General features: G+C 36.1%; 2 protein-coding genes across 7 annotated transcripts; both read right to left on the minus strand.

The window, feature by feature from the left end:
- Positions 1 to 702: 702 nt before the first annotated feature.
- Positions 703 to 6,971, minus strand: LOC109091769 (DBIRD complex subunit ZNF326-like). Of its 4 annotated transcripts, XM_042758209.1 has the most exons (15): positions 6,857 to 6,919; positions 6,713 to 6,778; positions 6,527 to 6,604; positions 5,409 to 5,455; positions 5,202 to 5,274; positions 4,531 to 4,891; positions 4,293 to 4,458; positions 4,187 to 4,203; positions 4,074 to 4,119; positions 2,952 to 3,033; positions 1,992 to 2,139; positions 1,796 to 1,895; positions 1,521 to 1,651; positions 1,310 to 1,405; positions 705 to 1,217 (listed from the first exon to the last, which is right to left on the minus strand). In XM_042758209.1, the coding sequence occupies exons 3-15, from the start codon at positions 6,529 to 6,531 to the stop codon at positions 1,089 to 1,091; spliced, it is 1,401 nt and encodes a 466-aa protein (XP_042614143.1). In that variant the 5' UTR covers positions 6,532 to 6,604; positions 6,713 to 6,778; positions 6,857 to 6,919; the 3' UTR covers positions 705 to 1,088. The 4 variants fall into 4 exon arrangements, with proteins under 4 accessions (XP_042614144.1, XP_042614143.1, XP_042614142.1 ...); XM_042758208.1 differs by having other exon boundaries at positions 6,713 to 6,970; XM_042758210.1 differs by having other exon boundaries at positions 703 to 1,217; positions 4,537 to 4,891; positions 6,527 to 6,971.
- Positions 6,972 to 7,893: 922 nt separating this feature from the next.
- LOC109091767 (volume-regulated anion channel subunit LRRC8D-like) lies at positions 7,894 to 18,802 on the minus strand. 3 transcript variants are annotated; one of them, XM_042758203.1, is made up of 2 exons: positions 17,472 to 18,802; positions 7,894 to 12,949 (listed from the first exon to the last, which is right to left on the minus strand). In XM_042758203.1, the coding sequence occupies exon 2, from the start codon at positions 12,945 to 12,947 to the stop codon at positions 10,422 to 10,424; it is 2,526 nt and encodes an 841-aa protein (XP_042614137.1). In that variant the 5' UTR covers positions 12,948 to 12,949; positions 17,472 to 18,802; the 3' UTR covers positions 7,894 to 10,421. The 3 variants fall into 3 exon arrangements, with proteins under 3 accessions (XP_042614137.1, XP_042614140.1, XP_042614138.1); XM_042758206.1 differs by lacking the exon at positions 17,472 to 18,802 and adding an exon at positions 17,163 to 17,449; XM_042758204.1 differs by lacking the exon at positions 17,472 to 18,802 and adding an exon at positions 16,903 to 17,449.
- Positions 18,803 to 22,942: the final 4,140 nt, after the last annotated feature.

Raw genomic sequence — 22,942 nt, forward strand, 5'->3', positions numbered from 1 at the left:
TAAGGCAAATTTGATTCCAGTGTTAATTTCTGTCATGATTCTTCAATGTGAACAATCATAATAAAAATAATGATTTGTCACTTTTTGAACATTCCTACTACTGTACCCACCTGACATTACAGGGAAGGCAATCTCAAAAACATTTTACATCTTTATTCTATAAAGATGGGATCTATCTCCAGCAGACACATGGAATTTTAAATTGACTATTGTAGCATGATGCAAAGAAACAAATGTTTCTTTTTATAAAGTAAACTATTAACTAAGTATGATGGGATTGCCATAACAGGCCTCTCTGTCAGATCTGATAAGTGTCAGGCAGAGGCCCCTTAAAACACTGGCAAAGACAAAAAGATTTCAGACTAGTATCATAACCTTCACAAGCAGACCATTACAAGCAGGTTTGTCAGGTCTGAATCGTCTAAAAGTCTAAAAGTAGCCCAAGAATAGACTGATTTTTTGGTGATTGAGATGTGTATATACACACACACACACACACACACACACACATTATACACATACATACATACATATATACACGTGTTAAACATAAATTGCTCAGAGCTGTCATTATTTGTTTCCTCCAGTAGAGGGTCTTCCAGTGCAGCTGTTGCAAGTATTCTTACAGAACGGTCCTACATAAAGTTGTAATGGGTAAAATGAATGCTAAAGCTGTTAAACATATTTTCAGAACAAACACGTCTAGTTTAAAGTGAAAATTTAATGGTCAACACACCATCGCATCTCAGAACAAACAGTGAAAGGGCAAATTTCCAATCCCAAATATTATAGGGAACAAAATGTAACATCTCCATTTAAATATGAAGCTGTAAAGTTTAAAGGCATTCAGAACAGTGGCAAAATATTATTACAAACCCGCACAGATACTACAAACACAGTACAACCTGACCCAGGTAGACAGAATTCATCTCAGTATGCACTGTGAATACAACAATAAAAAAATGGAGGAAAATGCCTACACTTCATCAGAGGACATTGCAAGGTCATGTGAGATGTATAGATGCCTGTACATATGAAGTTACAGAAAAGTACAGTACAAAGAGTCCTTTCCTCTTGTCTCTTTTTCTTCATTCAATACTCCTTTTGTCCATTATTATGAGGCAGTTTTCTTCGTCTTCCTCCGCCTCATCAGATCTCTCAGGATCCTGAGAATCAGAACTTGTGTCACTGGCATCGATTGCAAATGGGTCTTCTCCCTGTAAAACAGAAAGAGAAATACCTTTAAATATTCTTTCAAAAAAACTTTTTTTTTTTTAAATGTGTTGTAATATACCACAAATGTCATTACCTTCATGTACTTCTCATAGCGCACCTTCACATTATCATTATTTATTATGGCTTTAGCTGTGACCACGCTGTCTCTTTTTAACTGCTCCTTATAAGCCTTTGAGAGGAGGGAAAAAGACAAGATATACAAGCAAAATGAGAAAAAGCCCCTATATATAAGATGAAAATGACAGTTCACGATATTTAGAGGAGAGAGGACAGAGTCATGTTACCACTTTGCTCTTGAGGTGGGTGAGTGAATGAAGATGTTGCTGTACAGAGCTGAAAACCACAGGAATGTGAATGTCACATGCAACACAGTAGACAACCTCCATCCTTCTCATGTAATCATCTTCTGTCACGCCTGTAAGAACAAGAAGTTTAGAGTATGTCAATATTTGTCTTTGTAGTATGTAGAATGATGGGAAACGCGTTACAATACATCAATGTATTTATTTATCATATAATGCATATTTATAATGTGATGTTGGCTTAAGCAGACTCATACCTTCCATTATTTTTGCCCATTCATCTTTGCTTCGTCCACAGGAAAACTTTAGTTTGTGTAGGGTAGAGACAGTTTTATGAAACTTGTGAACCATGCAATCCTGTGCAATATTAGAATGGGGTAAATGTACATGAACAAAAATAATACAAATCTAGACTAAAATATCAAGATAAGAAAATGATTTCAAAAGTCTTACATGCAAAAAACTGATGACCTTGTCATCAAATTTGGCTTGTCGTCGTATATAGTCAAGAGTCTCTCTGTGATATGTGCTTCCAAAGTGTTTCTCAATGTCTTTGTCTTCAAATGTGTGGAATTTACAAAAAGCACATGTAAAAGCCCACCTAAAAAATAAATAAATAACACGCTATGAATACTAAAGTGACAGAGATCTGCATTTAACTTGACATTTATTGCTGAATGTTTTTGAATAACTGATGCAAATCCCTAATTTTAAATATTTTGTAGTTGCAATTTAAATTCTATGGCCTTTCTACGTATCACAAGTTAACATTTCACTGCTTCTAAAATAAATACAGCTGAAATTTCTTCCTCAAATAATAATTCAAATTAAAAAAATAATAATAATAGATTTAAATAATAAATTGATATCCAGCAAATCAATCTAAATATGGTTTAAAAACACAAGTGATGAGTCAGTTGAAATTTCATTGTTCAATCAGGACCACTTCCGTCAAGTATATTTATGACAATTATATTGCATTCAGTTAGTGTTGGCGGTATGGTTATGTTCTGGGCAACACTCCACATACCTGTCCATGGAGCCATGCTTGGACAGAGCGGGGAGAGCAGCAAGACAATCCCCCTGGGGTACCATTATATGCATACATAATTACAAATCACAATTACATGAGTTGTAAACGAAATGTGATAGAGACTGCTTCCAATGAAGAGACTGTAAAGAAAGAACAAAGTTAGATTGGATTACAGGTTCAGTTGGTGGAGTTGGGATTGGAGGAGGGAATTAATTGCAAGCAGCGATACGATGGAAGAGACTCTGAAGAATGGGAATTTAAATAGACCGCATGTGATAGGTGTCAAGACTGGATTGGTACACGTCAGGAACAGCTGACTGTCAGCTGATGCAAGCGTGACTAATGTGGCCTGACTGAACTAACGCGATGCTGAATTTCACCTGTGCTTGTCTCCATATTTTTCATGATTCTTCTTGCGTCGTCTTCTGCGCTTCTCTCTGGCTCGAACTTTTTTTCCAAGCTCTGCACTCAAATATTAAAGGGTTAGTTCATCAAAAATTAAAATTCTGTCACTATTACTCACCCTCATGTCATTCCAAAAGACCTTTGTTCTACTTCTGAACACAAATTAATATATTTTTGATGAAATCCGAGAGCTTTCTGACCCTGCATAGACAGCAACACAACTGACACATTCAAGGCACAGGAAAGTAGTAAGGACATTGCTAAAATAGTCCATGTGACATCAGTGGTTAAACCTTCATTTTATGGAGCTACAAGAATACTTTTTGTGCACAAAGATTACAAAAATAATGACTTTATTCAACACTTTCTTCTCTTCCGTGTCAGTCTTCACCATGCGTTCAGGAGAGTTTACAAACAGAGGAAAATGCATGGTGTAGCCTACATAAAACAGTCTTTGTAAACATGTCTGAAGATTTTTAGGGAGGATGATTCACAATTTTTGCCCAGCCTTACTTATTTGAACCAGAATATACAGAGGATGAACTAAGAAAGATGGACGTTCTTCATCAGAATGCCGGCTCCTGCATCAGCAGCACCACACTTATGTTGTGGTACTCTCGTGAATGCGTGTCGAAGATTGACACGGAAGAGAAGAAAGTGTTGAATAAAGTCATTATTTTTGTTATCTTTTTGCACAAGAAGTATTCTTGTAGCTCCATAAAATGAAGGTTTAACCACTGATGTCACATTGACTATTTTAGCAATGTCCTTACTACTTTCCTGTGTCTTGAATGTATCAGTTGAGTTGCTGTCTATGGAAGCTCAGAAAGCTCTCAGATTTCATCAAAAATATCTCAATTTGTGTTCCAAAGACGTACAAAGGTCTTACAGGTTTAGAATGACATGAGGGTGAGTAATTAATGACAAAATTTTCATTTTTGAATTAACTAACCCTTTAAACCATGCTTGCACTAAAGTATGGTGCACTGAAAAAAGTGTTTCATTCATTCAGTTAAAAAAATATATATTTTTTTCAGTGTGGTTAATATATTTTTTCACATTTAATAAACAATAGAAATATAAAAGCCATTACATACCATGCTCTTTATTTATTTCCTTGGTATGGGAAGAAATACAACTGTCCTGCAGAAAAGAAAAACTCTAGTATCACAGGACTGATTTTGAGGCATCTTTGATTGTGAATTCTTACCTTTGAACTGTGTGGTCCTAAAAAAAAGAACAAAAAAAGCATTGTAAGCATCAACGCAAGGCAACAATGGAAACTGTTTGGTCTATCAAAGCAGCACATCACATACCCACAATGGTGCTTACGCTGGGAGTTGCTCTGACTATCCTCTTTTTTTTAACCATCTTGCAAGGAGGTACTGGTTCCATCATCTTCCTCTTGGTCCCTCGAATAACCAAAGCAGCTGATTTTGAGTAGTATCTTTCTATGCAAATAGACGGGTTCTGACTAGAGCACTGTGAAAGAGAAGAGATCAACACTAAAAGTCATTGCTTTTGCTCAATAGATAATCTAGACACCAGACATACCCCTACATCTTGTCCTTTGGCCTCGGGTACAACAGCACCTATTCCCTGGTAGTTTCTGTGCACATGTGGGTGCATGTCTCTGCCCCGTGAGCCAATCGATGCTGACCAAGAGTGTGAAGGAGAGTACAGGCTGGAGGAATCGGAGAGGTTGGATGTTGAGTATGAACTCTCTCTGCCACTGTCCGAAAACGGAGACCTGGACCTTTGGGAAGACATGACGAAGGGCCTGATGCAATTTGACAAGACGTCTGCACCCCAGGATGAACAAGTGTCACTGTACCCTCCATTAGAATTATCAAAAATGCTATCTGCATCTTCAGTGTTCAAAGGCCCAAGTCCAAAAGATTCATAGGCACCATATCTGTTGAAAAATAAATGGTAGCACTTTACAATAAGACTCCTTTTTTTTTTTTATTAAAAAGTAACATATATAATACAATTTATATAATTAAGAAATACATATTTAAAAATCTTAATTTCATTTGCAATTTATATATTTTTTTATATTTATCTATTTTTAAACATTTATTTTTTCCTTTTCCAAAACTTATTGTAAAATATAACCAAACAGATTACTTTTAAAATAAAAATGTCTCATACATTTTATAAAGGAGAGCTATTTCTGTTGCCTCTTCAGAAAAGCACAAGAAAGATCCTCTGACAGTTCTTACCTGTCAGAGCCATTAGTCTCAAAGGACTCAGAGGATGCAAACGATCCAAATAATGGCTGACTGTAGCATTTCCCTGGACATTTGACAAGTGAAAGTGATCATTTGAGAGTGCTATGGGAATTTACCTCATTCAGAAACAACAAGTACAAGACAGCTGTACACAACATTATAGCAAAATAAGAGGGAGTGTTAATGTAATTTCTTTACCTGAATTTTCAGCTGATGATGGGAACATTTCATCCTTATCATTAGTCCTTTAAAACAGATTATATATTGTCACAATTAAAGCCCTGATTAAATCTAAAATATTACTAGCAGGTATAATTATTATTATATATTATTATATAATTAAGCAGTTTCCTTGTTAAGCTTTTCTATGGTACTTCATAAAGGATTTTGAATTTGGGGGTCAACCAATGTTTCTTTTTCTTTTTCTTTAAATGGCCGATATATAATGATCAAGCAGGAAACCATTCATTTTACAAACAATGTCATGCCATAAATAAAACCAAAGATCAAAAAATAAATTAATAAATAAAATAAAAAAACACTGCAAAATTTACAGAAATGCATCACCACAGTATGTGCAAAAAGGTCCATGTTTTCAGAAGGGAAAACCTGTTTGACATGATAGCTTTTATGTAAGAAAATACAAAATAATGTGTGAAAATTTAGTTCTAATCCACAATAATTGTTTGAACGGTCACCTTTTTCAGCAATGCCAGCAGCATTCGGGGCATGGGCTAGTTTCACACCAGTGAAGTTGTTCAGGTTTGTCATTAAACACTTGTAGACAGCACAAAAAAATTACTTATAAACTACTCTATGATTCAGATTGTGAATGGGCCTTTGTAAGTCCATTAACACTCCAGTGTTAATTTTGCCCTTATGTTTATTTCCCTGTTCAAGATTTAAGTGTCAGATTGAAACAGACCACCTTGCTGTATTTACATCCATTTTGCACCATCAATTCTCACTTTTATTTAAGCAAAATGTGTGTTTTGTGGTGTGGGAAATGTTACATTGCCTGCCAACTCCAGGCATGCTGTCATTTAAACCTTTTTGAACAATGGCTTTTTTTATTTCTTTTTTTTTTTTCGTAAAGTATTATGCATAATTATGCAAACCAAAAACATAGCATTTAGTGATTAAAATACAACTAGCTAAAGGTATAAAACCTTTGCATGGCATTGTAAATACTGAATTTGGCCCTCATTTAAACCGAACCTATTTATTTATTTATTTATTTGTTTTTTTTACACTGATTCTTTTTCAAACAAAAGTAACGTTATTTCGAAATGCAATATAAAGGCAGCCTCACTTACCACATAAACGAGTCAATCAGTCCTACCGCGTTAAATTAAAGCAGGTGTCACTGAAATCATTTCCCCCCTGGAAACAAACTAAGCAACGGTGTTAGGAAACTTTAGGGATGTTTGCAACAACATGCTTCATGCTAATTGAATTTGTCTTCCTCCAGAGGACGCTCGTGGCTCACAAACCGAACTTACACTCAGACCCCAGCCCGGGCTCATTCAAATCCGCTGATACTTCTGGTCTCACTGGAGGCATTTGTACTATAAAATAGGTCTTTATAATCGGATTGAACAGGACAGCCTTACAATGTCATAAATCTAAAATAAATTATTACATACACGACTTTTCCAGTAATCACAAACAGCTGTGTTTGGTCTGTCCTGTTCAGCACCGAAGCCACTGGAATGAAGTCTGCGACTTTTAGGCAAAGCGCTAAATGCTTCCGCTTTGGCAGTATGTGGGAAAGGAGACCATATCATGTTGTTATTCATTCATTCATTCATTCATTCAGAAGTGCAAAGTATTATTTTCCTTCACCACTAGAGGGGGCGCAAACCTAAACCACTGTGCAAGGATTCCACTTAAAGAGGTCATGAACTGCCTTTTTTATTTTGTATTGTTCTCTGAGGTCCACTTAATGTTATCATGTTTTTACATCAAAAATAATAAATCAGTTTCATTAAAAATAAAGTTCATCCACTCTTTCCTAATGTTGGGATCAGATGTTTTTTTCCACAGCTTGGCACTGTACAGCGTCTTGTCTTCGGAGCCGTCTTCATTACACTCCATGTGCGAATCGGTGGGCGGGGCTAAACAGGCAGTGACGTAGAAACAGGTGTTGATCTTCTGAGGAGGTGTAGTTTTGGAAGATTGACTTCAAAGCTGTTTCTAGACTAACAAGAAAGTTTTGTGTTCTGAAACTTACAGCACATTTTTATAGTATGACCTTTTATATGTCAAAAGAACAAGGGGATTTTAATTTCCAGTTCATGACCCTTTTAATAGTCCAGAATTAGGACATTTCGTGGCAAAAATTGTTTCGCTATGTTTTGATATTGAGATTTGATTTATTAAAGGGTCTTGTTTTGAAATACTCTACTAATATAACTATATTAAAAGTCGTATTGCACATTATTACTCTTATAAATTATTGTATCTCCTTTACCTTCTCAATATATAGTTAGCTGTTAGTTCCTTATTCATCATCCGGGACCTGGAGACCCAGATCTGCACATTTTCTGCCGATCAGCTCGTTAGGAGAGACTCCATGAACTGAACTGAGTGTGTCAGATAAGTGAGACATACATAGACCAGGATTAAGAGCCACTGCTGTAGTTTACATTTTAACATTTCAAACAACACAGACACCAAGATATTTATTTTCAATGTATTTATTATATTAAAAATTGCAAGTTGCAAATTTAACATCCTTTCAAACAAAACGTGATTAGAAGCAAAGCCTACTAAATTCATTCTCCTTTCCATCCAAAATGGAAAGGCTACAGTATCAGGCTACATTCAAGACTGAAGAGCAATACACCTTAAAGTAGCTTGCTGAAAAATAAAACATATAGTACTCTGTCAGAATGAACATGTACGTTTTATGTACCTGAATGGACACAAAGTATTTTTTTGGAATCATTTCAAATCAGGTACATTATAGTAAAACTATTAGTAGATTATAGAACATAAATTAATAAATCTCCACATAAATGAACAAACAAACCTTAATTTTAAACATCAAACAGAACCAACAGAACTTTTTACAGAACCTATATAGTAATCTAAGTCAAAATCACTCAAAACATTGAAACTCATCTTTAGATACACATGTGGTTATAATTATTGTTAGACACACATGTATCAAAAATGATTTTCAAGCCTCATCTGGCACGACATCAAGTCTAAAGATTCTTGAGGGGTCACAAAGATACCAATTACAGATCAGACCCTGCAGCATTTCAGAAGGACAAATATAACACAGTGTGGGAAGTTTAATTCCACAAAATGATTAGACAACTCTTCTGTGAAATGGAAATAGGTCAAAAACAACAATGTGAGGTTGGTGTCCTTTTGATCTCTTTTTCGTTTCGAAATGTCAATGGTTTAAAAAAAAAAAAAAAAAAAAAAAAAAAAATACAATGGATGTTATCCAAAATGATTCAATTACTATTAATCCTGTTAACCAAAAAAAAAGTTAAATTCTGTCTTCATTTACTCACCCTCATGTTGTCTCAAACCTGTATGACTTTCTTCTATAGATTACACACAAACACACAACATAAACTGAAATAATAATAATAAATAAAATATTATATTAAATGTAAAAGTAAATATGATCCAAACCACTTTCATTCTTTATTACAGGTTGTCTAGATGGCATTAGGATGAGTAAATGATGACAATCTTTATTTTCGGTTCAACTATAAAACAACTATTAAATCTTGACCACGTTTCATTAATTTGTCTATGACAGATTTGTTACTTTGTCAAGCAAACTGAAACAACAAAGGTTCAGGTTATAGTTATATAACATGTAATCCCAGCATTTGCATGAATATCGATACCTAACATCTGGCAAGTCACTTTTTTGTGCATTTGCCTCAAAAGCTGACTGCATGGGCATGCACAGCGCAGAGTATGTCAAGAGCAAGGTAACTTAAAAGTGATTCACACAATGCAAGCATTTTCATTACTTTTACTAGCCAGTAATGGCTAACATTAAAGCAGATGGTATTCATACACAGTTACAGGCTGACAAATGATGTTAGAATATATATATATATCAGGGCAATTTAACTATGTCTACTGGAGTTTTTGAGCATGAAGGACCATGCAGTGTATGCACATTACAGGTCTGTCCCATCATATGGTGTTATATACAAAACATGCACAAGTCAAATGAGGTCACCATAACTTATGCATTACTTCTGTAACCCACATAAAAAGATGATGTTAGAAAAGGAAAGACTATTTTATTGCCAAAACTTGCACGGACTAAAGGTATCATGTGCAATGCACTGCATCAACAAACACTGTTATTCAGTTCCAAGTATTTTAGTTAATAGACATCGAATAGGTGAACAATCTCATTAAAAAAAAGATCAAACAGATATTAACTGAGGTATAAAATATACAGTTTGATTGAATCTCGTATGGATATGGTAACTTTATATCAATGCAAACAATCCGTTTCTTAAATACTTTGCAGTGCACATGTTGTTAAATTGCTTTAGTGCACTTTTCACTAAACCCAAATGAGAATTCCTTTTTGAGGAATTCCAGGGAGACCTTTTCACTTGTTTTTTTTTGTTGTTGTTGTTTTTTTTACCCCTTATAATCAAGTACAATAGTTGTGATTAACTTTATAATAAAATGTCAGTTGTTCTGGGTTCTCCCAAATAATAAATACAATCATTAATGGCACCACGATACACAATGCATGTGATGCAGACTGTGCGGATAACAGCTTGTGAAAATGTTAACATAAATTATCTGAATTATATTTCCACTGTAACATGGGCAAATCATAAAAACTAACAAAACATTTTTTAAAAGAACAAAATATAACGATCATAATAATCTCAAACATATGAATACTTCTTAAGAAGTACCAGTAACCACAAACAGGTTACTGGTGCAAAAAAACAAAAAAAATAAAAAATAAAAAAAATGTAAAAAAAAAAAAAATTAAAAACTGTTACGAATGTTAACATAAGCTTTGATACTGGACTCATTCCTTACGCATGGAACATCCATTCATGCCAACAGTCCCGGATAAAACATCTGGACAAAAATTAAAATGACAACAAAAAAAAGAAGTACTGAAACACTGCCTTTTGCGCTCTCTAATTCTGTTCACTCAGAAAACCATCTAACTGTTTTTTTTTTCCAGATCAACAATCACACTCCATTAGCAAAATTAGCACTGGTTTCCTGACTTATGCTCTCTTTGACCTCTAGGGGCAGTGAATCAAAAAGGTGGTCCTCCACAATGAGGCCATTTCGGCGCAAGAGTCGGCACTGGCCAAGCTGTGCAGGCAGGCGATCCAGGCAGTTCCCCTTCAGCTCAAGATGAGTCAGCTGCAGCAACTGCCCGATTTTTTCTGGCAGCGACGAGATGCAGTTGTGCCCAAGGGATAGGGTACGCAGCTTTGTGCATTTGAACACCTGCTTAGGTACCACTTCCACCTTATTTCCTGTGATGGCAAAGTGCTGTAGATTCTGGAGAAACCCCACCTCTGGAGGAATCACTACGATGGAGTTGTGACTAACATCCAGGAATCTAAGTTTAAGAAGACTGAACAGAGTGGTAGGCAAGGTCTCTAGTTTGTTATGTGACAGATAGAGGAACTCTAGGTTTTTTACATGATTTATGGACAATGGAATGGAAATTATTTTATTGTGCCACAGTTTGAGGCAGTTAAGCCGCTTCAGGTGCTGGAAGCTGATGACCTCTTCAATGGTATGGATATTGTTCGATTTCAAGTCCAACTCCTGCAGGTTGGTCAAACTAAAAATTGCATGCGGTATCCGCTCCAGTTCACAATTGTGCAGCTCCAGTTCAGTAAGGTTCATCATCTTTTTCAAGCTATTTAACACCAAGAGTTTAGTACCATCATTGTGAACCACAAGTTTGATCAGGTGGGGTGATAAGTCCGTAATGTTAGTCGGGATCTTGGTAAGGTTGCTCTTCAAATGTAGGATCTTTAGATGCCTCAAGTCCCTGAGGGACTCTAATCCTATCATTTTGTTATTCTCGGAGTTCAAGTTTCCCACCAAGTAGAGCTCTCTCAAGTTCTTTAGCATGTAAACCCAAGTGGGAATCTCTCCTACATCCGTAAACTTGACATGAAGGCACCGGAGGTGATCGCGGAGGAAACTGAATGCAGTCTGTTCAACTTTGGCGGGGCAGTGATAAAAGTGCAATTCGTGGAGGTTGATCATCTGAGAAATTTTCGCTGTGATGCGTGCCTCTGGGATGAGTTCTAGTTTTAGGACCTCTAAATCAGTGAGGTCAAAGACCGCATCAGGAACACCTGACAGCATAAAAAGATGCAGCTCAAGCTTGTCCTGTGCATTGCGAGTCACGTGTTGACGTAGTTTCTCAAAGGTCCACTCGTGGTTTAAGCTGATTTCCCGCAATTTGTTCTCACTTACCTCTGAGAGAAAGACACCGAAACGTTTCGAGTACAATTGGTCATACTGGTCCACCATGTGTAGGAGGAAAGCAAAGTCATTCTTCACATCTGGGATATCACTAAAACTGCTTTCTTCTCGAACTTTCTCAAATGAGTACTCTTTAAGAGGCCGTCTAAATAGCCAAAAAAGTGTGTAAATGCAAACCAAGCCATAAACAAAAATGAGGACAATGTAGCTGACAAGGAGTTTTTTCAACATGAAAGCCATGTTATGAGTGCATTTAAATTTTGCGTATCCAGTTAAATGCTTAATTTCAGGCTCACAATCATGGTCAAATTTAATGGAGGTGACAAATGTCATGGTGTAACACAGAATCAGAATGAATTTGACCGTTTTTATTATTGTTTGAGCTACATAGAATTTGTAGATCATGTCGCTGTCTTCTACATGTGTGCGGAACTTCCTCACTTTCTCAAAAAGTGCTTTAGCTTGCTCTCCATCTTTCTTGTCAAGTATAGTCATACTTGGAACTTCAATGACTGGCTTCTCTGCAGAAAACTTAATGCTAGATTTTGCAAGCATGGGTGTGGACGGATTTGGACTTCCCTCCTCACTGCTGGTTGAAAGATGCTTTGGTAATGTAGAGGCTCCAGTCAATCTCTGCTTATTCTCTTCGGAGTCTTCACAGGCTGTCTCAGACAATGCCTTGGTTGTCCAAGGGGACTCAAAACACTTTCCCAAAATAGACACAAAATGCTCAATTTTGGAACTGGTCTTTGGATACTTGAACCAAAAGTTACTGCTTACCATGAGAACAATAGTGTGAATGAGAGCTAGATATGGAAAGTATTTTGAATACCATGGAAGGGCAACATGGTAGCACATCTGATTAACAAAGACATACTGCTGAAAATCCAGATTTGTTCGTAAACCCGTAGGCAGAGGTTGCCTGACAGCAGACGACTGTGGGAAGTGTTGGACAACACTATCGGTTTGTTCTTTGCTTGCTAAAGGTGCAGCTGCCAATGTCACATGGCCTCCTCCTGTCCCTGAGCCAAGAGCTTTCTCTCGGGGCCTTTCCATGGCCACAGGGGTTTGGTCCTCCAACGATTCCAGAACGGGAAGGCAAACCACCTGATCTTTGGTTAACTGCATGGTCCCAGCAAATATGGCCAGCATAAGCATGACCACACCCAGGTAATCCATAAAGACGTCCCACCATGGTTTCAATATCCGATAAGTTGGCTGGATGTCATTTAGAGAGGCAACTTCTGTGAGGGTAAACATTCCTACATGAAGACATAAAAAACAAAAACATGTATTTAGTATTATCAATGACAAATAAAATTGTCCGAGGAAAAAAAAAACATTTAAAATACATGCAACAACTTACATATGTACTCTGTATTAATGTTGATTTTACATGGCTTTGGAAAACTAATCTTTTTCAATTTAATATCAATTTTATAAGTGTATATATATATATATATATATATATATTTTTTTTTTTTTTTTTTTTTTTTTTTTTTTTGGAAAGTCACACCACATTTTACATCACTTAACCTTGTCTTGTCAAAGAGGTCAAATTCATCTGATATTTAACATCTATTAAAATCATATCTATACCTTAATATAATAAAATGCATAATGCTATATAATGACTTGAATATACAACAATTGTAAAAAGTTTCATTTTTGCTTGTTCTTTAAGCTAATAAACAGATCAAGTGCCTCAATGTTACACTCACTGCTATGTGAAATACAGGCTTGACATAACATAAATCTCATTCTCATATTCCATTAAATCAATCTACAAATGCAAGGAGTGGCCTAATACACCACTAAAGATAACAAATGGTCCCATCGCTTGGGGAGACATCCTAGTGTCTTTGTCCTATATCAATTTTCACAGCACAGAGCTTGATCACTGCTCAGGCACTAAAGCACTGCATCAGACTTTCTTATTAGATTATCAGCCTTAGTTGGCCCATACTGTACTGCATGAAGACAAAAGTGCTGCAGTGGCGAACCTGGCCAAAGACAATATTGTCTTTCATATCAAATTGCAAGTCCCTGCACTAATATTCAGGCATTTTGCAGGGGTTCTATTGATGTGAGAAGCTCAACTTTCACATTGCTAAGACCTATCCATAAACATCCAACAGGCCAAACTGAAAGACCTTCTCACTAGCAAGAAACAACTGACTCAATTTTATAATGATTAATTATCTTGTATTTTACTTGGCTAATAAAGCTGTTATTTACATAAATCATAAATATTTTAACATGAATTCATTTTTGGATAATTAAGTTATTCTCCTTAAAACAATGTGTTATCAGATTACATGTACTATTACTTAATACTTGTAATTTTTCCATGAGGCCTTTCACCCATAATTTACTGCCTCTAGGATCTACTAATAAAACAAAGTCTAGACTTGCTTCACAAGACAACCACATTCCATCCAAGTCACAAGCACTTTGTTCTTGTGCTTTGCCTGTCCTACAGATCTTTCGTTCAAATCTTACGCCTTTGATGTTAACATGTCAACTGTAAGGAAGCTTACGGAAAATGTTGAAGTTAAAAATATATACAATTTTGTATTTCGGTCAATAAATGTAAAAAAAAATATAGTCTGTGTCACAGATGAACATCTTTAAAGTGGTGTAATCCGGTTCAAGATTAGCATTAGTTACAGTAGTAGCTGTATATGCAGAAGTCCTTCCTCTGCATTAATTAGTCTCTAATTTAGTGCAATTACACAATAGCTTATTTAGCCAATTTAGAATGCCATAAACAACAATTAGTACTTTCTTAGTGTGTTGCCATGGGGTTAGAAAAGCACTCGTGATTTCTCAAAAGGCACATAATTATGTACAGATGAATTTTACATGAAAGCACATAGTTTGTTAAAATCAAAAACCTAGATCCTGGCCAGATATTCCAACAGGGTGATCTATTTTGGTAGATCTGTCATTTTACAAGTATGAACATCTGCAGAGCTCGTCACTTCTTTGATGGTACTTCACTGTGAAACAAGAAAAGTCAGTCCTTTAAAGTAAAAATTAATACCAGCCTATTACATAAAGTGGAAATTGAGCACACAGCCACCAGCAAGACTGTGAATAATATTAAGTCACCTAATAAATGTAATTCTCAAAGACTGGTAAAGTAGGACTCAACAAGACATCAGAGAATGCCTGAGAATTGCTTTCCCCACTGCCTACCCAAAATAATTTCGTAGACATCAGTTCCCAAGATCTACACACACTTACCCTATGAGCGGAGGTGTTAAGCAGGCTAGTTTGCAAATGTTTTGAAGAGTCTACAACAGAAATTTCACTACAAGCAATAAATAAAGTATATGGATTGATAGGATATGACATAATCCGGATTCTCAAACTAATGTACCCTTGCATTTATAGCATTCACAGACAGGAAATGCTTGTACAAACAACTCCTGGTAATTACCTTATCACTGGTATAGATCCAACAAGCCTTTATCCATTTCCTCAACTACTCTCATCATTTAACAGGCTCCACATAACAGTGCACTTTATATAGGCTACATCTGATGAGCTGACATCACTCATTAAGCGAGTAACAATTGTTTGAACACTTTCTGAATTTAGCAACAGCCCCACCGACAGGTCTGCCACATGGCTCACTTCTTTATACTTTTTATATGCTATATGTTTATGTAGCATTGTATGTGTTATGCATTTTAACATATAATTTGCCTTTGATTTTTTGTTCCACTAGTTGTATCATTTCTAGACAGGTGTAGAAAGAGGTGCAAGGTGTTAAATACTATAAAACAAAAACTAAAAGTCTTAAGTTGACTTAGGAAAGACTAAAGGCTCTGTTGCACTTGAAAAAAAAAAAAAAAAAAAAAAACCTTGCAGCTTTGGTTGCATTGTTAAGCAGTCTGATATGTCAACCTCTGTCCTGAATTCTGGATAAGACAACCTGTTTGTCCAAATAACAGTATGTTGGAGTGTCTAGAAAAGCTGTTTGGAAAGGATTTGCCATTTTATCTTAAGCTGCTAGTTACACAAAAATTATTTACTTTATTTTTGAGGTAAACAAATATTTTTGTCTGAAATCAATTTAATTGCTGTTTCCTTAAACAAAAAGATGGTAAAACAATTTAATTTACTTATTTGGAAATAGGTTGTCTTAATTTCTTATTTCTATATATATATATATATATATATATTTAATATAACTTTGAGAGAATAGCTGAAATCAGAGCTGCAAAATTAATTCTGGTCTTTTCACTCACTTTTTACCAGTCTATGGTGATGAGGAGCCTTAGTTTTTAACATCACCTAGGTAACACAACCTTAACCCACAAAAAACACAATTACCATCACAGCTAGCCTTATTTAACCTCAGTCTGGGCTTTTACCCCATAACTAGGTCACGGCTGCATCTGTTATTCTCATTTGCTGTCTCAAACTGAAATTTTAAAATGACAATGCTGTTGACCAATCATGTCTTTTCATGTTATACTGCACATGTAGGTGCAACCATTTGTGTCCCATATAAAGGTTATTTACATATACATATACTGTATATCCGATATACAGGTTGCTGTAGGTCAGTGATTTAAAATAAAGTGTTATTATGTGTATGAACATGTATGTATATGTGTTGGGGGAAAACAGAATAAAGGCTGAAACTGAAACTGAACAATATCTGCCAAGTCAAGTGTAAGAAATCAAAATCAGGAAATCAAGAATAATATTAAGGTCAACCAAAAACGTTTAATATCTTCTGCACATAATCCAACATCACCAAATGTGTCTCGAAAAAGACAGCAAAATAAACTGGTAAATCTAAACCCAAATTCACACTTTTTGAAATTAACACTTTACATTAACTTGACTGTGGTGGCTGTGTCAACAACAACTGTAGTCCTGCTGGATTTAATTTTGATGATGGGCAATAGTGTACAATATTATAAAACAAATTATGTAATATGCATTACCTAAAATTAGATCAATCAGTAACTTCTTATAAGAGACCTGAAATTCATATCACTTGTTATATATTAGCCTGTGCAACTGTTTGAACAGTCAATATAGTTTGTACAGTCTCCTTCAAAAAGTGCCCAAACCATCTTGCTTTGACTGCACTTAATTACTCTGATAGTCTTCATAAACACAACCTCAGAAAAGATACTCGACCTTTTGTAATATTTCAGAAATGAATGCATAACATAACGTATATACTTACTGTCTCATATAAACGTCATCAAACGTCACCACGCAGCACTTTAATTCCTGAGAATCTGAAACACATTTTATCCACTTGTCCTTGCAGTAATGGGGACACAGTTGTAGACAAATATGCGGTCCACTCGCGTGGGATACGTCATTTTGATCGCCATTGTGTTTCTATACCGGGTCACGCCATATATACGACAATGGTTTGCTTCCCAATAACGCGTAAACAGCGAGCAGAACGCGATTTACAGGAACGGACTGGAATATTACCTATGAACGCTGACTTGTCATGTCTTCGCGGTTCTGTGCAGATTAACGCCGCTCAGGGAGGAAACCGTTGGAAGTCTGATGACACTGTTGTGTTAAAGAGGTAAAAGTGTCGGTACAAAAGGACAACTTACTAATCATTTACCCGAGAGGGCTTTATGCACATGTAAGGGTCCCCGCTCATCTCATTATTATGGTACATTCAGAGCTGCGCGCACAGCAGCAGAGTCAACCAGTCTGCACCAGTTCTCTGCACTGCATATCCGCCACCTTTAAACCCGCACAAACACACATTTACACGCTGATACATACCTCAAAACAAAGCTGTCATTTTAAAACCGTCAACGCTTCCACGATATCCATGCGTACGAAATGATGAATGAGAAATGTGTCTAATAAACAGAAATGTACTGTCAAATAGAGGAAGTGCATGTGGGAGGAGCTAAAGTTTACGGGAGGATTTACGCGCGAAACACCTGACCGGTGTCTTGAGGTTACTAAGCAACCAAACCCCGTTTGTTATACATGAATTATTACACGTTTGAATAGGGTACAAAATTGGGTCTGAACCATCAGAAAACGTTCCATTTTAGATAATTTTTAGCATTTTCTATAGGATTATATAGATTACAAATAAAGTAGACACTTTATAAAATGTAAAAATTAATCAAATAAAAACCTATGATAAAATGAGTAACACAGTTGCAAATTCAGCCAAAATTAAGCTGTCACTCAGAAGGGGTTTGCTACAAATATTGGTTTGTAATTACTGCTGATTTTTTTTATTTTTTTTTAATCGATTTATTATTATAGGCTATGTATTTTTGTCAATTATTTTGTATAGTGCTTGTGTAACAGGGCTGAATGATTGAGGCCGATGAATGCAGTCAGTACTAAAACAGAAGAAATTAACATAAAATTAGCATCAGTGATTATTTTACAGCACGCAGTTCTAAAATAAAGTTGGCTGAACTCTATACTCATGAATTCTATGGTAAACCAGCTAAATGTTAAACTCTGTACTTGTTTAGTTTGTCACCTGAAATGCATAAAGGCAAGTACTATTTAAAATATACAATTACTGTTGTTAAAATCATAACAACATGCAAATACAAAGCATAGTTATTACTGGACACCATAAAATAATATGGAGCAAAACTCACCTTATGTCAGTTTTCATCGTAAATGCATGCCTTTGCAAGCTTTCTGTCTTGTTTAAATGTAAACGAAATCCTTTTTTTTTTTTACAAGCGAAACATATGGTTGCAAATAAGATTAAACAGACTTTGCCTTCCCCACCCCACTGGACAACCAGGTCCTGTGGGTTCGCTTGTGTTGAGAAGCGTTGGGTATTTAACTGCCACATGAACGATTTTTTGTGTGTCATTGGTGTGGTTATTTTATGTGACCAGCCACCTGCACACACAGAGGGAGACAAAGGACAGATATCAGAACACCACACCGAAAAATCTCAGAGTTTGATTGAAACAAAGGGTGACAAGGTGAATCTCACATTCCAATTCGTGCCGCAGGCAAATTCTTTTATGAGGACATTTCTTGGCACTCAAGCTCTTCAGCTATAATAGGCTGATCTAAAGAAAACACTGTGGAAAAACTTCAGTGGTTCAACCGTAATGTTATAAAGCTATGAGAATTCTTTTTGTGTGCAAAGAAAATACAAATAATGACTTTATTCAACAATTTCTTCTCTTGTGTCTCAGTCTTCGCCACACGTTCATGAGAGTACCACGATGCATGCGTGTGTTGCTGCTGATGCAGGAGCCGGCATTCTGACACAGAACCTGGATGCTCTTCCCCTTGTTTACAAGTAGAAGAAGATGCATGCTGTACATAAAACATTCGGAAACATTACTGAAGATTTTGACAGAGAGGATGACTTGCAATTTTTTGCCCAGGCTTACTCGAACCAGAATATTCAGACAATGAACTAAAAGAGATGGACGCTCCACGTATATCAGAATGCCATCAGCATCAGCAGCACCACTCATGCGTGGTACTCTCGTGGTACTCTCCTGAACGCGCGTCATAGACTGACACTGAAGAGAAGAAATTTTTGAATAAATTTGTTATTTTTGTTTACTTTGTGCACAAAAAGTATTCTCGTTGCTTCATAAAATTAAAGTTGAACCATGGAATAATTTAACGATGTCCTTAGTACCTTTCTGGGCCTTGAACGTGTCAGTTGTGTTGCTGTCTATACAGGTTCAGAAAGCTTTCGGATTTCATCAAAAATATCTTAATTTGTGTTCCAAAGATGATCGAAGGTCTAACAGGTTTGGAACAACATGAGGGTAAGTAATTAATGACAAAATTTTCAATTTTGTGTGAACTATCCTATTAATAATAATAATTGTTGCACCCCATGGAGTGCAAATGTGGTCCCTGTAAGTTTCGTGGACCATCTGTTGAAGCTCTTATTTGTACTGAGTCAGCCATACTACATTTGGTATATGGAATGTTTTAGACTTAGTGGTGACAAGGGATCAGGCACGAGTTAAACATCTCCATCTTGTTGACAAAATAGTGTACTTGTACTTTCTATTTTAGGGTGCAAGTACTTGCCTGCCTCAGATCTAGACCTGGTGTTGTGTTTCAGGATCTTAATTAACCAAGCTATGTTCTATATAAAGGCATTGGCTGTCCACTTTAGTCAAAGTTAGATGACATGCCACTATACAGAGCAAAACTGTAACAAAATATTTTCTTCCATCTCATTTGGAGTATTGTACAGGTAGAGGTAGATAGAGGAAATATTCTCATTTCCTGATTAAAAAATAAATAAATAAATAAAATACAAATTTTACCTTCAAATGTAACATAATTAACATTAAATAACCATATGCAAGGCAGAGGTAATGCTTTTGAAAGTGGCTGAAGCTATAGCATTTTCCCTCTCTGCTTTTTACTGTAGACCAGACCATGATTCAGCTATCAATAGCCATGTCCATCACAGCTGATCATGTGACCAAGCATACACTCTCTGATCCCTACTTGGTGCTGGAACATGAGATGAGATGGGAGACAACACGCACATAACTCCATTAGACAGAGGATTGCTCTATCGGAAATTAATAATACTCTTTCACATAAATTAGGCCGGGGGTGGTGAACTCCGGTCCTGGAGAGCCGTAGCCCTGCAGAGTTCAGCTCCAACCCTAATTAAAACTCACCTGCCTGTAGCTTTCTAACAACCCTTCAAACCTTGATTAGCTTGTTCAGGTGTGTTTGATTAGGGTTGAAGCAAAACTCTGCAGGGCTGCGGCTCTCCAGGACCGACGTTCGCCACCTCTGAATTAGGCCTATAACTGCTCTATTACAGCATCAGCATTTACTAACATTCTCTTAATGACCATATGAAAATAAAGTCAATTTGAACACAATGCTTTTTTTTTTGCGCTTGAAAAACAAATATTGAACATATTTAATATTAAACAATTAAACTTAAAATTTATGTCGTCTTAAAATTAAACAAAACATTGAATCATGCTATACAGATTAAATTGTTGGCTTTAATGGGGACCTATTATGCCCATTTTTATAAGATGTAAAGTCTCAGGTGTCCCCAGAATGTGTCTGTGAAGTTTCAGGTAAAAATACCCCACATATCATTTACTATACCATGCCCAAAATGTCCCTTTTTGGGTGTGAGCAGAAACACGCCATTTTCGTGTGTCTCTTTAAATGCAAATGAGCTTCTGCTCCAAGCCCTCCTTCCAGAAGAGGGCGGAGCCTTTACAGTTGTGCTTCGGATACTCTCCAGTAATAAAAGTTGCACAGCGAATAGAATTCACGAAGATGTATCAATACCTGTTTTTATAGTCTATGATCAAAACCGACTGTTCATGATCCAACTTCATATCCAGAACACTTAAGTACCGCACTTTATATTTTGGGGATGTTTAGTGAAACAGTTAAGGCAAATGTGCCGAATTGTGTCGAGTCTTCGAAACAAACTGACACCCATCTCTACTGTGACACCTAGTGGTCACTTGCGTGGCACTGTGTCGAAACGTTACTTTCGCCTCAGCCATCCCTACTTTCTGAACGTGTTTGTTAGCACGCTGAATGGCTAATGTGGCTAAAGTTACCATTATCTCTGACAGTACTCAATGAGACCAGAGCTAACTTATGTCGTTATTTATTTTTAAGAATCAATCGATGTGTTTATGAATTATACAGATGGTGAGCGTTTTCGGGTTAAAAATAAAAATAACATAGCTCTGCTCTCTGTGAATACAGATACAACGTGCTAAGAAGCACATTCAGAAAGGTTTGCAAACATTCGCAAAATAAAATGTTAGGTATTTGCATGTCCTGTATATGAAGTTGGATCACGATCAGCTGGTATTGATCCATCTTTGAGAATCAACTTTTGTTGGCCCTTGTTTGCAAAGTTTGTGATAATTTGCACAAACATTCCCTTCATGAATAAAATGAATCCACTGTGTCCTCGGTGGCAGTTTATAAAAGTAAAATTGGAAATTATAGTTCCCATTTAAGGCATACTGTTACACAATTAAATTATGTAAACTGTGCTAATTTTTGTGTCCATTTCATTTTCAACATTTTAACAAATATGACTGAGACATATCTGAATAATCTTCACCATCATATTGTCATCCCACAAAAGAAATAAATAAAATCTTGTTTGCAGTTGCATTTTTAATAGCAGCAATGTGTTAAACTTTCTGGTGTATGAATGCATTTAGGAAATCAGCAAATTATCCCTAAATATTGCATAGACTCTGTTGCATTTACAGCACAATACTGCCACCTGGGTGACAACTCTCCCTTGAGAATTTCAGAACATCAACTGAACTCAACACAAGGGACAAAAAATGCATTTTATTTATGCTGTTTTACAAATCAAAAACACTTTGGTAGAATGAAAATAATACAAAACTAAGGCATAAAATAAGGCATATGGTGGCACTATATAGCTGCTTTGACACAATCTGTATTGTATAAAGCACTAGGCTATATAAATAAAGGTGACTTGGCTATATTATGTCAGCACTTTTATCTAATGGAAAACAAATCCTTCATTTTATGCACTGATAAAAAAAAAGAAAAAAAAAAAACCTTTGGCATTCACATCTATAACCTTTAACATGCAGACCAGACAGAAGACCAGAACAGGAACTGACCTTCCTAGTCAGGTCTACTGTCAAAAAAAAAAAAAAAAATCACTTCAAATGCACCAAAGTCATTTGTGAATATTTTACTAGAGGACTACATGCAAAACACACAAAGGTCTAGTGATCTAAACTGCTCAAGTATTCAGTTTTAACCCTTTCTTAAAGCAACTAAAGATGTGTATTACCAGTGTCTTGGAATTCATACATGAAACACTGATTCAATGACACTTGTTAATGATGGCGATGTAACAGGAGTCTATTAAAAAAAGGCCACATGCTGATCTCAGTACATCAGACGAGTCACCTCCCACAAGGCAAGATCAGATCAGAGACAAGGTAATTGCCAAGTACATGACCTCAAGAAAAGACACACACTCATAATCTATCGCCACTGTCTAGCTGAGAGAAAATACTATGGGAACTAAGTCTACCGGATAGGCCTGTTGCAATAATCAATATATCGACTTATCGCACAATGTATGTACATGACCTCAATAATATTTGGTGACAATATATTGCCCATTATATTTACTTAAAAATTAATGTCACCATGTTTTTATATTCCACTTGCGCCAGTGTCTTTTGCAGCTTCTCAAACATAACCTGGTGTAGTGCTAGTTCAAA

Source organism: Cyprinus carpio, chromosome A6 (genome assembly GCF_018340385.1).
Source record: "Cyprinus carpio isolate SPL01 chromosome A6, ASM1834038v1, whole genome shotgun sequence".
NCBI lineage: Eukaryota > Metazoa > Chordata > Actinopteri > Cypriniformes > Cyprinidae > Cyprinus > Cyprinus carpio.

Excerpts from the sequence above, each read along its gene's own strand:
- LOC109091769 (XM_042758208.1), bottom strand. Across the intron at positions 5,275-5,408 it reads ATCATCAGCTGAAAATTCAG|GGAAATGCTACAGTCAGCCA; the intron begins GTAAAGAAATTA and ends TCAAATGTCCAG. Across the intron at positions 3,034-4,073 it reads GGAAATAAATAAAGAGCATG|AGCTTGGAAAAAAAGTTCGA; the intron begins GTATGTAATGGC and ends ATTTGAGTGCAG.
- LOC109091767 (XM_042758203.1), bottom strand. The coding sequence starts at position 12,947 with ATGTTTACCCTCACAGAAGTTGCCTCTCTAAATGACATCCAGCCAACT.